The 14,220-nt window shown below is 50.8% G+C and overlaps 1 protein-coding gene across 1 annotated transcript in view; it reads right to left on the minus strand.

The window, feature by feature from the left end:
- The window catches only part of LOC144128694 (glutaredoxin domain-containing cysteine-rich protein CG31559-like), a 100,339-nt gene extending 87,487 nt beyond the window's left edge, over nt 1–12,852 (minus strand). Inside the window, exon 1 of the mRNA XM_077662310.1 lies at nt 11,671–12,852. Within this exon, the coding sequence (XP_077518436.1) occupies nt 11,671–12,117 (447 nt within the window). The 5' untranslated portion in view covers nt 12,118–12,852. The remainder of the gene's footprint in view (nt 1–11,670) is intronic.
- Nucleotides 12,853–14,220: the final 1,368 nt, after the last annotated feature.

Below are 14,220 nucleotides of genomic sequence, written 5' to 3' on the forward strand. Positions count from 1 at the left end.
TTAGAGCTTTGCAGGCTTGAATGGTACGGGATGTCAACGTCCGGAGAAACTTGGCAGCGATAAAAACTGGCGAGAAAACAATCTCAAAGATTTTATTTAGTCTTCTGAAGATGAGTTCTGCTTACCTCGATGACCCCGCCGCGGTGGCTCAGTGGTTAGGGCGCTCGACTACTGATCCGGAGTTCCCGGGTTCGAACCCGACCGCGGCGGCTGCGTTTTTCCCGTGTGCTGTGCGATGTCAGTGCACGTTAAAGATCCCCAGGTGGTCGAAATTATTCCGGAGCCCTCCACTACGCCACCTCTTCCTTCCTTTCTGCTTTCACTCCCTCCTTTATCCCTTCCCTAACGGCGCGGTTCAGGTGTCCAACGATATATGGGACAGATACTGCGCCATTTCCTTTCCCCAAAAACCAATTATTGTTATTATTATTACCTCGATGCTCCTGGAATTCGGCAGACATGCTAGAAATACTAACAATTACAGTATGACCACATCGTAATGACATTACGCTGAACAGATATACTTGCAAGAGCGTCTGCAGGCCGCTCTTGATTATTTCACGATTTTCAAAATTCCTGCTTATTTCGAAGAGTCACGACACACGGCAGTTGGTCGAGACACTGACCGGCACCCTTCTGCTGAGTAGCCATCGTATACCTATCGCGCGGCGACTGGGCGCAGTTTTTCTGACGAAGTTATGACCTGACTCACTCAGAACAGGGCCTTTACATTAAATACCACAAGAGAGAGAGGGAAAATACGTTGTTCCAGGTGAAGCTTCACGCCAGAAAAAAAAGTAAATCATGCGTAGCGTCCTCGCACCATCGAAGTGTCGCTGCCGGTAGTGAATGTCTTAAGCGTTTACAACACTGCTCTGACAGCTATATCTTAGATTTCACTCCCCTGTGCCAAGATTGTCGGCGCTGCACACGACAGTGTGACGATGGGGACCAGTTGCCCGGGCTCGAGTTTCGGGACATGGAAGGGGGGGGGGGGGGGGGTGGAGTACAATGCCGGCGGGCGAATGTGAGGTCCTGCAAGCTCCCTGTCACATGTCGCTCTCGAAGACAAATGTCAAAGGCCATGGGCGGCCCGATGGCCCAACCGACCTGGAACAGCGCATTCGACCACGTTCGGTCAGAAGGGCCACTTCACACGACGCCGAGGGAGCGTCGCGAATGACTCTTCGCAGCAGTGGCGCGTCGCGGGACAGAGAAGTTGCGAGGGGCCACCTCCGAACGCAGACACCACGACGCAGTGAGGTATCGGGGCCAACAGAACGGCCGCGCGCGCGGCAGTGGAGACAGCGATTTGTTCCGAACCGCGCATAACATGTGGGCGATCTGCAGGCCGTTCGGACGAGCGCTGATCGGGCAAACGAAGACAAAGAAGGAAGTCGCCGCCCCGCGCTGACGGGCGAACAAGCAGCAGCGGACCACCGCGGCGCTGTGGAGGTCAGCCCAAGAGGTCACCAGAACAGCGCGGAGAGCAGAGCGGCGCGCGGGCTTGCGCGCTCGGCAGTTCGACAAAGTCGTCACGAAACCGCCGCGACCACGTATCGAGTGGCCGGTTCGAACATCACTCTGCTACACGCCGTGCCGCGGCCGGCCATTGTGATATGACGACAGCGCTCCGTGATCCGCCGGTCACGAATTGCTCCGCAAACGACCCGTCCGCGTGCGCGCTCATGCCGCCGGCGGACGAGAGGGGACGGAAGGCGGCGGTTCACTGGAGCGCGCCTGTAGCTGTACGGAGTCGGAAGGAAAAGAGACGGCGTTCTGAGCTGGAACTCGCGGTGTTCAGCGGCAGCGTGGCTGCCATGGAGAGTGAGCGAGGAACACCACAACGCTGCGGCCCGCATGTCAGGCGCTGGAGGAGGGTCGGCAGAGTACGATGAAATTTTTTTCGCCTTGGCGGTAATTTGCTGCTGACTCGGCGGCGTTGCCTTTCCTTGAAAGCGACGCATCGTCGGTGGCCATTTTGGCCCTCGTAGAGGCGCCCTTGGGGTTCACAGCACGTGTCGGAAACAAGCCGGACATGGAACGGAAAAAAAGAATGCATGCTGCGCATACGCAGTTTGCTTTATCCGCACACTGCGGATGAAGCGTATTTTCTCTCGCGCTTCACGTGTAACGGTTTTGTTTGCCGCCAGCGACAGTGCTGGTATGCGGCGACGGTGGCTGTCACGTGTCGCTGCCGTGAACGCTTTTTTTGTTATTTTAACGTCAGCTTTAGTCGCAGCGAAAATTTTCTACACAGAAGGAGAGAGCGCAGAAAACTGAGCCACCACATATTCTTTTTTTTTTCTTCTACTGATACGAGGTGCTATTTTTGTCCCTAACGAAAAGGCACGTTCTGTTTACATGTGGTCCATGAATTAACAGGACAGATTGTGCGCGTTATTGCCCACCCATTCGTCGCACGAAGGGCAAGAAGAGCTGACAGCGCTAAAATGATCTCTGATAACGGTGCTAAAACAGCCCGGCAGAAGCGAAGTGCGCTTTAACGCTCGCTGCACAATGCCTCCCACTTCATTGCTGTTCCCTGAAGCTTTCAACCATTTCAAATTTTCTGCAAGTCCCAGATGGGTGTGGCCGCTTTAGCTGTGTAGCAACCCTTAGATCTCTGACTGCACTAACGCCCCTTGTATGCGAAGAATGAAACGCTTTCCGGTTGAGCCCGATTATTTTTTTTTTTTTGGTGCACCGCTTTGCGTCGTGCGAAGGAATGGAGAGAGTCTCACGCCAACCCAGAAGAAAATACGTACGGTTCTCTGTATGCGTCTGCCCGAATACCAAAGTTTCTTGTCACTGTTCTCTGTGGAAGCTAACATAAACATTGCAGGGCGCTCATTTACGTCCTATTCGCCTTCTTGCATCAGCTCCTTCTTCGTCATGAGCAGTTAATGAAAGTATCCCGTGTTCTGACAATTAAATTACACGAGCACGCAACGCGATACCTCCGACTGTATGTTGCTCACTATGTGCTGTTCAGGGAACAAACGCGAGTTAATTAATGATATCTTAATTGAAATCAAGACGAATAAATGGGCGTGGGCATAGACACGTAATGCGAAGGCAGGATAACCGATAGGCCCTTTAGGACAATGGAATTGACTCCATGAGAGGGCAAGCGTAGCAGCGGGCGGCAGAAAGCCAGGTGGGCGGATGAGGTTAGAATGTTTCCGAGGATAAGGTGGTTGCAAGCTGGCTGAGGAGAGGGTTAATTAGAGGTGAGTGGGACACGCCTTTGTCCTGCAGTGGACGCATGTTTTGCTGCTGCTGCTGATGATGATGACGATGACGTGCTGTTCAAGTGTACGAGTGCAGCGCTGAGGTATACAGGCGCCGACGGTTATCGCCTCATCGCTGAACTTGCTTGAGAGTACGCTGCTTACACAAGGGCGGAACGTGCTTAGAGCTCAGTACGGAAAACGAGACGGACAATTTGCGTGCATTCGGTCACGAAAACAAAAGAGCCGCTTCATGGCCAAACTGTCTTTCCTGCTGTCGGAAAACAAGCACACACGCTCCGCTTGCTAACCCCGCGCAGCCACTCCCGCACACACTGCAGCCATTAATCGCTCATTACGTCGATAATATCCGCGAGTCTTCGCCGCCCCAATAAACCAGCCATTAACGAAGCCGCACAACGGCACTGCGTTGCCGAAAATAAGAAAGCAAAAAGGAAAATGCTCACGCCTGATCGTCGGCCTTCGAGCAATGCGCGTGCGGTAACATTTACGCTCTTATACGCAGCACCAGGCCCGGTGGCATAAGCAGACCGGCGATGTACCGAGCGCTGAGCAACAGCGGAAAGCGGCTCCAGACCTACGAGAGAGGGGGCCAAGGCGACGAAACCATGCAGGAGATATCGGAAAGGATCGACGAAGGGCACGCGGGCCGCTAGCTGCTGTTTCCGGAGCTCCTTGCTCTGGATGATTGGCTGTGTTGTCGAGGCCTTCGACGCAGAGGGAATTTCATGGTTCTGTGATGAATCGCGCGCCCCCATAGGGCACTGTTTTGGCGCTCCTTTTTTTTTTTCTGGTTAAGCCTGCATAAACTCAGCATCCATGCCTCTTTCAGGGCTATCACAGGCCCGTTTTCACCGTCAGTGCACACTGAACTTAAGATATATATATATATAGAAGCATGTGCTAACACTTAGAGAAGGCTGTGTTAACACTTTTCACGATAAACACAAAGCCGTCGCGTTTGTGTCACTGGTGTGTACTGACGTTGATGTCTGCTGTGCGGTTTCTCGTCACGTCCTCTCTGGCTTTCTTCATCGCAAATGTATACAAGCAGAAATAGAAACACAAGACTGAGCTGGGAGGAGAAAACCATGGTACCTGGCGATCATCGCATTGCGTATCCTTTTCTGAACACCGAGGAACAACAAAAAAAAAACGGTTTTGCTTATCTGCGCAATAAGTGCGTTGAGAACGAATGCTATAACATGCTGAGGGTTTGAAGTTGCAAATATACATATATGGAATGTGAGAGACTCCATAGTAGAGGGCTCCGGATTATTTTCAACCACCTGGGGATTTCTTAACGTGCATTGATATCGCACAGCACACATGGGTGTCCTTTGCATCCATATTCCATCGAAATGCAGCCACTGGGCCCGGCATTCGAACCCTGGGCCTCGGGCTCAGTAACCGAACGCCGAAGCCATCGAGCCACAGCGTCATCTAACAACGAAGGCACACACCCTCTCCATGTAGTGAAACTACGGATAGAAAGCTGTAAGTTTTAGGATGGTCCTTAAGGGTAACGGAGTGGATTGCAAGAGAAGGCAAGCGTAGCGGGGGGCGGTTAATTGGAGAGATATGGAAAAGGCCTTTGTCCTGCTATGGGCGTAGTCAGGCTGATGATGAGGATGATGAAATCATCCGTCTATCTGCCCAAATCGGGAACAGTGCGCCGAACTGCGCGGCGTTTATATCCAGAAGAGGAATACACGGAACACTGCTGGCGCGTTTAATTACCAACCTCATCCTCGCTCCAGCATCTCGGGCTCAATTAGACACCGGTGGACGATGAGCGATGAGCGCCGCGAGGCCAGACAGGCCTGGGCGGATGGCCGCGTTCCGAAGAGGAAGCGCCGTGGAGGAGTACGTACACAGGAGCCGACGATCACCACGACGAAGGGCGGCGAGCACGCGTACGGCACGAGGAAGTACTTACACTCGATGCCTCCGTGTAAACAACGAGAATATAATGGGCGCACACGACTGCATCGCCCTTTTCGGACGGCAGATAGCGCGCTGGACTGACAATTAAAAGTGTTATTTTGTATTCTGAGCGTGAAGCTTTCGGCGTCGTGGTGAATGCAGCCAGCGCGCGGTGGTTCGATATCAAAATGCAGCTTCGCTGGAGCAGGAACACGGAGGAGAAATAACTGTAATGGTACCCGTTTCAGAATTACAAAGAACAAGAAAATATATCTGTCTTTTCTTTTCTTAAAATCTGCTCTATATGCGTACAAGCATGCAGCGAAGTTATTTTCGAGCCTTCAACGCGACTGCAGTCTCGAAAATGAGTACACACCGCAAAAGAAGACACACGTTGAGACCCAGCCAAAATTTACTGCTCTAAACGCAGGCAGCCCCTACGCAAAAATGCAACTGCGGGTCACGTCCACAAAGAACTCGGCAACTGACACCGTGGCCGCACGACTCCAAGCGCGTAGATTTTCTGGTTCGTAAGAGAAAGTTTACATTTAAGGAAGCCCGAAAACAAATTTCTGTTGCTTAGATCGACGGGTGACTTTTTTCTAATGGCAAACAAGTTATTTGCGCTTAAAACGGAGCTCTATATACAGTCTAAGCCGGATAATTCGAACTCGAGAGGTACCGCGAAATATTTGAATAAATCGATATATAAAAAGTGGCACTAGATAAGCTTCCCTGTAACCATGAAGCAAAATACGTTGCACTGATGCCAGTGAGTGAAATGTCCGCGCGAGATTGGTGATCAAAGAGCAAAGTTAGGAGAAGCGCCGCTTGCAGATATGCAGCACGCCATTCATATGAAGAATGTTCCACCCAATAAGAGTTAGATAAATGCGAACATTAGTGCTACACTTTTGAAGGAGATTTTCAACCAGATGCTCTGACTGTTCGGTATAAGCAATAATTCGATATATGCGCGTTCGATATATCCGGGCTTGATTACCGCAATATATTCGGATATCGGATTTACGCTATTAGTAAAGAGCGAAATATCAGACAAATATCGCTCTGCCAATGCGCACCTCCGCCAGTACTCTGCTGTGATGACAGACTGCATTTTTTCTTACCCACAGAACAGAAAAGGTTTATCCATCTGAATGTTAAATACAACTTTTATCACGCACAGTTTGGACGAAAACTAAAAAATAAACTCGGATAATTAAATGAAGTAAACCGGCGGCGTCATCATCAACGTCGCGAGTATTGAATCGCAGCGTTAGAAAAAAAAAAGGAATTTTAACTTCTACACGAAATTTTTCAGAAAGAAAACAGCGAATTCCAGCCGAAACGACAACACAGTCACGAGAGCCGGAGCTTTCCAACTTTAAAAAGAGAAAAAAAAACTCGATGGAGTTTGTCCTCAGTGTCCCTTTAATGCGTGCCATAAAAGAAACCGCACCTCGTTCATCCCCGATTTGCCACGAGACAGTCCTGCACGCACAGCAAGTGAGCAACCCGAGGCCCTCGCCTCTCGAGGAGCGTCCTTGCCTGGGGGCATATGTGCGCTTTGCGCCACCGTGGAATGCGAGGAAATCGAAGTGGCGGCGGCAGCCGCACATTCGGAAAGTAAAAAAAAAAGAATGAAAAGAGAGCCGGCCTCAATAAATGCCGATCAGTTAAACTGCCGACAGCGTCCTTGCATGGCCGGAGCGAATGTCGCCGCGGTGTTTTTTTTCCAGACAGCCGCATTATAGCGTCGCCGATCTGGGACGACCGGAGAATAACAATCGACGCACTGCGGGAGAAAGGAAACAACTGCGAGAAGTTTCTACAGACACCCAATCCCGTGCGTGCGGAAAAACAACCGCAACAACAACAAAGTCTTCGATGCCTCCATTGTTATTGAAATATAGGGTGGACAAACGTATCTGTCTTCTGTATACACACCTCGCCGATTATTCGTGCACGACGTCTGGTGTGCGCACGGTACGCAAGACGGATTGGAAGCCGGGCGCACCAACCAGAGAAACACAAAGAAACAAAGATGAATATAGTATAAAAGAAAAGAGCGAGGGGGAAGAACCGCGCCTGGACGTCCCCACTAGGTAAAGGCGCGATCGCGTACAGACGAAGCCGTGTTGTTTGCTCTTGGCTCGATCCTACAGCGAAAGGTTTTACCGAGGGGGACTTTGGAACGACAGAGCGCGCGAAAGTGCATACACGAACGCTGGACTGGACGCACGCTGTCAACAATCGCACCTTCGGCAAAGAGTGCTTCGCCCAGAGCAGAGCCCCCCAGTCAAACGCAGGTTAGAGAACCGCGCGCGCACTTTTGGCGCGCCGTCAATCTCCGCAACCCCCTCCACTCCGGAACGTGTCGACGCTTTAACCCGCGCAAAATGACGGGCATTGCCTCTTGTCACCGCGGCTTCATCTTATCTTTTTTTCGAGTACGACCATTGCCAGCAGCAGCGGGTGCTCGCAGCTATAGAGAAAGTTGAACAGCATCCGGATAGAATCTTTGTGTTTCTCTTCCCGCCGTTTGCTCCTGCGTAGGTGAGAGTCTGTGTGTGTCGGCGATGGAACGCGCGTTTCAAAAGTGACACGCGCACGTCAGCAGTTCTTTCCGCTGACCGCGGGTGAGGAATGCGTTCTCGTCATACTGACAGAGGGGTTCAAGGCAGTTCGGCGCAGACAAGTGCTTACGTGCTGCTGCGGCAAAAGCGAACGCGTGTAACGCCACAAGGAAAACAAGGTTTGTTTGCCCGGTGGGAATCGTATAGGCCAGTCCTTCCTCGAAGACATTCCTTCGCGACTTATTTTCCGAGTTCGATAGACATACAGAACATAGACCGCGTGTATTACGCCACGGTGCACACGTTCGCACAAGTCGAGCACGCATAGAAACACGTAGCCCACTCGTCGACTGAGATTACATGATCATTCGGTCCGGAATCTCAGCTTCGTTCATCGCTCCTTGAGCAGCCTCGAAGGTGAATAAAGCATGCAAAGAACAGCGTCTTGATGTGAAGAAACCTTTATAGCGCTGCCTCTCCGATATTGCCAAATATATTAACTTTAGACTGAGGGATGTCTCGCAAGCCTCGTCTCGTCATATACAGAATTCTGACGTCAGCAGTGACGTCGAAACGACGTTAGCGACATTGGAGTCGATGTGAAACTGATTGAACCTCCGGGCGTTCGCGAAATTGGCTACAATTTAAGCGCATAAATTAAATTTCAGTTTTTCGCGCGTTGAACGGGCAAACGAAAACGGTGCGGGAAATGAGAAAGCTGTATGCGCTTGCTGACACGCGAGATAGTCTCCAGACGCTGAGAAGACGGCCGTGCATTGCAGACTCGCCAGAATGAACGCAGACTCGTCCAATAAGCCGTCGGTGAGGGCAGACGCAGCGCTAGCAGTTCTTGAGCAAGGCTTCCTTTCGACATGTCTGGCGGCCTTATTGGCTTTGCCTCGGCGGCTTCTCGAGTTTCGCCTGCGGTCTCCTTGGAAAACAGGCGATTTCAGTCCTCACGGCGGCGGCCGCATATATCGACTACACCAAGAGTGGGAAACGTTCATTCTATCGAGAGCAGCTCGAATCGTTTCAAAATTACCGGAGAAAGAACGTTTTAGAGCTCGCTATTAGCGGCTCTCGAGACGTAGAACGTCACTGCTTCACAAGCATGTCTAGGGCCATATGATGTGTATACACTGACGTCTAAAAAACAGCACGAAAGAACACGGAGGATTACATGTTGTATGATTTTCTCATATATGGCATTTGTATGGTCATATTTCACGTGTTGCTGGTATTTACTTCTATAGACTTCTTACAAGCTCTATTGCTTTCCTATAGATATTTAATTTTGTCTACTCAGTCTGCAGACTGTCTTTGGACAGAATCCACTAAAAGTGTATGGCATAATCTGTAGATTGTCTATAGGCTGTTTATATGAGTTATGTTGTCTAAAGACTAGTCCATAGGATTTGTCTGTAGAAAGTCCATTGACTTTTTCGACAAAATTCTGTGCTCTCTATAAATAAATTTTTATACTCAAAGTAAATTTGAGAGTAGCGCCGGTCCTGTCCAAAAGTGTATCTTCATCCATGTTCCTTCGCGCTGCACAGCTCGAAATAAGACGTCTAAAAATGGCGCCGAAGGAAGCGCTTTGGGAACTGCCAGGAAATGCGTTTGTTTGCGTGCCTTAATTCTCACTGCCCGTTAGCACCGTCAGCAGCTCTCCTCGTATATAAATATGTCCTCGCGGCGGACAGCAGTCCTGTCCTTTCCGCTTGAAGCCGTCGTGAGTAACGCCTTCTTGAAGTCAGCAGCCGACGCGGAGCAAGTTGTGGCGAGTGGGAACGAAGGCTGCACGCAGAGAGGCGCGCAGTTCGGCCTTCCTTCTATTGTGTCGTGCGTATTCGCACGCAGTGTAATTCATCACGAGCATCAAAGGCGACTGGCATCCAGAGCGTCGCGATGGATTTCCTATATGTGACAGAGCAGAGCAAAACAGACGATCACTATTCTTCAGGTGAGGCTTCGTGGCACGCGCCAAACTTGTCAGCCATCATCGCTTTCACCACCGCTGCAGGACGCTGGACAAGCGGCGAGGGTGGACGGTAGAAGCGGATGCGAGCATCGAAGTTCGTAAAAGACAACGTTTGCGACAAAACGGCGCTCGGTGACGTTTGGCAATGCGGCGAGTTGACTTGTATCATTATGTACAGCTGTGAGCAATATCAGAGGGAAAAAAGTTTGATTGAATTCATTTAAAGATTACTCCCTAATTGTGTTACAAGCAGGTTTTTTGTTTTCTAACTAGTTTTCCTCTTGGCGCACAAATATATATATATATATATATATCATTTACGGATCAAGGCATAACTCGAATGCTAGCCAAGTAGCGTTCTTCGCCAACTGTATTTCTGAAGGAAATATCCTGAAGAAGCCTTTTTACTGTTCGGAAAGTATGGGCTGGGAATAGTTTGGCAAGAAATCCCGTTGACCGAATCGCAGCCTCACAACTGTGTTTAGATTAATCAAAAATGTCTAATTACGTGCTTAGCGGTACTCCTTCGTCATCGCATCTAAACTTCATGCTTTTAACCCTGCGCACTCTTTCGACACAGGCATCTTGTACCCCGCTCCTACGAAACGTCAATCCGCCTCAGAGCAACTCTAATCGTGTAAAGTGAACATGACCACAGGGTTGACACCTAGTTTAGTTTCGCTTTGTATTGGTTTAATTGACGAAAATAAAAGTGATTCAAGAAAACGTATGGTGGCTGCCATAAAAGGAAGGCTTCCTCAAAATTTGCTCTTGACGATCGGTTAGCGGTGTGTTTTGGCGAACAGAAAGAACCGTTTTCCGCAATCTTGGCTTTCATATGTTGACCCATGTGTAAAATATGTCAGTGCTTCTTATTTTGCTTCTGATCAAAACTTCGCAGGCAACCTTTGCGGTTTCCGCAACAAATGGCTCTTGTTGGCAAGGCATGAAGTGCACTGCGCGGCACATCCTGCCAAGACGGCTTAGAAACTTAAGACGCCCATTGTGTTCTTCGGCATGCGCTGACCTAAAGGCAAAGAACAAAGTAGTCTGAAATAACGGATGAGCGGCCAACGTCGCAAGTTTTGTAAGAAAGCATGAGTTACAAAACTTACAAAAAAAAAGCGTTAGCGTTTCTGTAATAACTGCTAGCTCTGAAGCACTGAACCTGACATGCCAGAGCACCTCGATAGCAGCCATGCATGAGTAGATGTTCAACATTTTTTCACATCAATGCTCGCAACGTTAGATGTTTTTCATGCAAGTTATTTTTTTGGAGCGCATTCAGTAATGAGTATCTGTATGTTCACAAACCCGAAGTAACGACTACAGGCTTTCAACGTGTATGTAGAGGTGTCGCTGCATTCTTATTTGGTACCAAAACAGGTTGTCACAGAGTATAGCTCAGGCGCCCAGCGGGCTTCGCCCGTTCTCAACAGTATGCAATGGCGTGATGGAGGATACGTGTAGCTATAATGCAGTACTGATTCTGACACGTCACCTGCAACGACAAAATTATTCTTTTTTTTCTTTCCAAAGCTGGAATCGCATGTTGCATCTGTATAAGAGCGTGATAATCATTACTCTCTCAACATGTCTCTCCTTAACGAATGCTCTTGTTGAGAGTAACATGACGTGTACACATCTGCTACTGTGCTGAACCTCATCGCGTCAATGCGTCGAGCTGGAAGATATCTCTCGGCAACCGGGGAGGCTTTCTTTCATTGTCTTCCCCTATTACCATGAAGACCCGTTACAAACCGCAAACTAGATAGTGTGGGTTTCGTAGGCTGTATGCGGACAAGGCGTGAAGTGTTTGCACCAGTATCTCAGCATCGACCACGATATGAGATGAAGGACAAGAAGCGAGAACATTTAGTGCCCGGTGCGGGTCCCCCTGTGTGACCCATGGAAGCGCAGGCCAGCCGCTCACCTTGCCCTCCTGGCAGTCGGCGATGCACTTGATGGAGGCCCTGACCAAGTTTCGCACCCCGCGCACGGTACCCTGTCGGGACAGGATGGCCTTCTCGACGTCCAGCGGCCGGCCGCAGCTGACGCCGCCGGGCGACGACGTGGGGGTATCCTCAAGCTCGCGCAGGTGGAACTTCATCTCGGCGCCGGAGTCGCTGTCGTACGGGGCCTCGTCGTCGCTGCCTGTGCCGCTCGACGCGCCGCTGCTGCTGCGCTCGTCCGCTTCCGGAGCCGCCGCCGGAGACTGGGGCGACACCGTGGCCGAGACCACGGACACGCGGACCACGTGGGGCACGGGACTCGTCGCCGGCGGCGGGCTCGTCGCACCGACGTCTGACGCCTCGAGGGCCACCGGGGAACCGTTCACCACCACGGACACCGGCGCCGCCATCACGGGCTCGCGCTGCATTGCTCTCTGTTGGGGCAGGGTTCACGAAGCTAAATCACAATCGCGAGCACCGACCGGCCAAAGCCGTCGACGCGATGGTCACACTCCCGAGGCAGCACAACAGGCGGCGCGATCGAAGCCTATGTGGCCCGGGCCATCCTCGTAACGGTCCTCCCGGTGCGCCTATTCTGACGTAGTCCTGGTACGACGGATGACCGAGGTGACTGTTGGAACACGGGATACTGGCGAGGCGACGACGGAGGCAACACGCCTGCTGGGCACGCTGCAAGGCGACGGCGCTACGAGGCTGAGAAGCACTGAACGCGGCTCGTGCACAGACGTCCGCTGCTAGGCGACCGAGGCCATCGTTGAATGAGGCTAGTCTGGGAGGCAGGCCGAAGGTAGCAAGTGCCGCAGCAGCAGCAGCCCTCGGGGGCCGGTCGTGCCGGCTGGCTGGGAGACTGCGAGGAGGAGCGGACGGGTTTCCTTCTCTCTCAGGAGCTGCGAAAGAAAACACGCGTCGCGAAGACCGAGGCAAGATGCTAACACACTCTCTGTCTCACCCGATCCGGAGAGAAAGGCGAAGGAATCCGCGCCGAGGGGGAAGCGGAGCCTCCCGAGAGAACAGGTTGTCGGGCGGAGGAGATGGAGGAGAAGAAACGGCAGAGAGGAGGAAGATGCGGAGGTAGGGAGCGGAGTAGTCTCGAAAGACCCGCACGGGAGAGGCCAGAGCGGCACGCACGCTTAGAACGGAGTAAGCTCGGCAGGTAAAAGGCGCCGCGCGTCACCTCTGCAAGTTTTAATCGATGCGGACAGATGGCGTTGCGCTCGTCGCGCTCCTCTTCTGAGCATTGGTCAGAAACACGAAGTATTTCAAAGCGGCAGAAGTGAAATGGCGCAAGCTTGTTTCAGTACTCTGAGTATCGGCGTGACTTGGAAGCAACGCGCGATTAAATGGGATCATGTCCCGCTGCTCGCCCGTTCCGAAGGAGTCGGACCTCTCACATGTAAAGGACAATAGAACAAGCTGATGCAACAGTCAACTCTGCTGCAGAATACCAAAAACGCATTTATGATTAATAAATTTATTTCAATCTCATGATTTCGTTTCTGAGGTTGATGCTCATGTTGGCATGCGCCATTGTTGAATGCTGGACATCTTCAATGCCGCCTCAGCGAAGGCGGCATTCGCTTGCAGAAGCAGCCACGCGCAAACTCTGGAATTATGAGTGCCATTGCTGACCAGGCTGGACGCATTAAAGCCACCTTCTTTCACGAGGCGTCCTGCTCGTGGTCCACCGAAAACACCTCTCTTATTAAAATCTGCAGTTATTGAAGTTGAACCTTGGCATGTGCGATTTCGTGCAAGGTATATACTAAGGTAACCGCTAATAGAATCAAGACAATTTTAGACTTCAGTCAAATAAATGACCAGGCAGGCTTTCGTAATGGCTACTCGATAATAGACCATATTCACACTATCAATCAAGTGATAGAGAAATCCGCAGAATATAAACAGCCCCCGCATATGGCCTTCATATATTATGAGAAAGCATTATACTCAGTCGAAGCCGCAGCAGTCATGCAGGCATTACGGGATGAAGGCGTAGAAGACCCCTATGTAAAAATACTGCAAGTTAGCTATAACGGCTGCGCAGCCATCATAGTCCTCCATAGAGACAGCAATAAAATTCCAATTTAAGGAATGGTGTCGGGCAGGGCGACATGATCTCTCCAATGCTATTCACCGCCTGTTTACAGGATGTATTCAGATACCTGGATTGGGAACAGCTGGCGATAGCAGTTTATGAAGAATACCTTAGTAATCTGCGATTCGATGATGCCTTGCTAAGTCACTCGGGGGAAGAACTGCGAAGCATGATCAATGGCTTAGGCAGACAAATCAGAAAGGGGTGTCTAAAAATTAATATGCAGAAAACTAAAGTAACGTTCAGCAGTCTCAGAAGAGAACAGTTGTTTACGATTGGTAGCGAGGCGCTGGAAGTAGTAAGGGAATATGTCTACTTAGGGCAGGTAGTGACCGCAGACCCGAATCATGAGAGGGAAATAATTATAGAAGACTAAGAATGGAGTGGAGCGCGGACAGGTACTCTCAAATCATTG

The sequence above is a fragment of the Amblyomma americanum genome, chromosome 4 (genome assembly GCF_052857255.1).
Source record: "Amblyomma americanum isolate KBUSLIRL-KWMA chromosome 4, ASM5285725v1, whole genome shotgun sequence".
Classification (NCBI taxonomy): domain Eukaryota; kingdom Metazoa; phylum Arthropoda; class Arachnida; order Ixodida; family Ixodidae; genus Amblyomma; species Amblyomma americanum.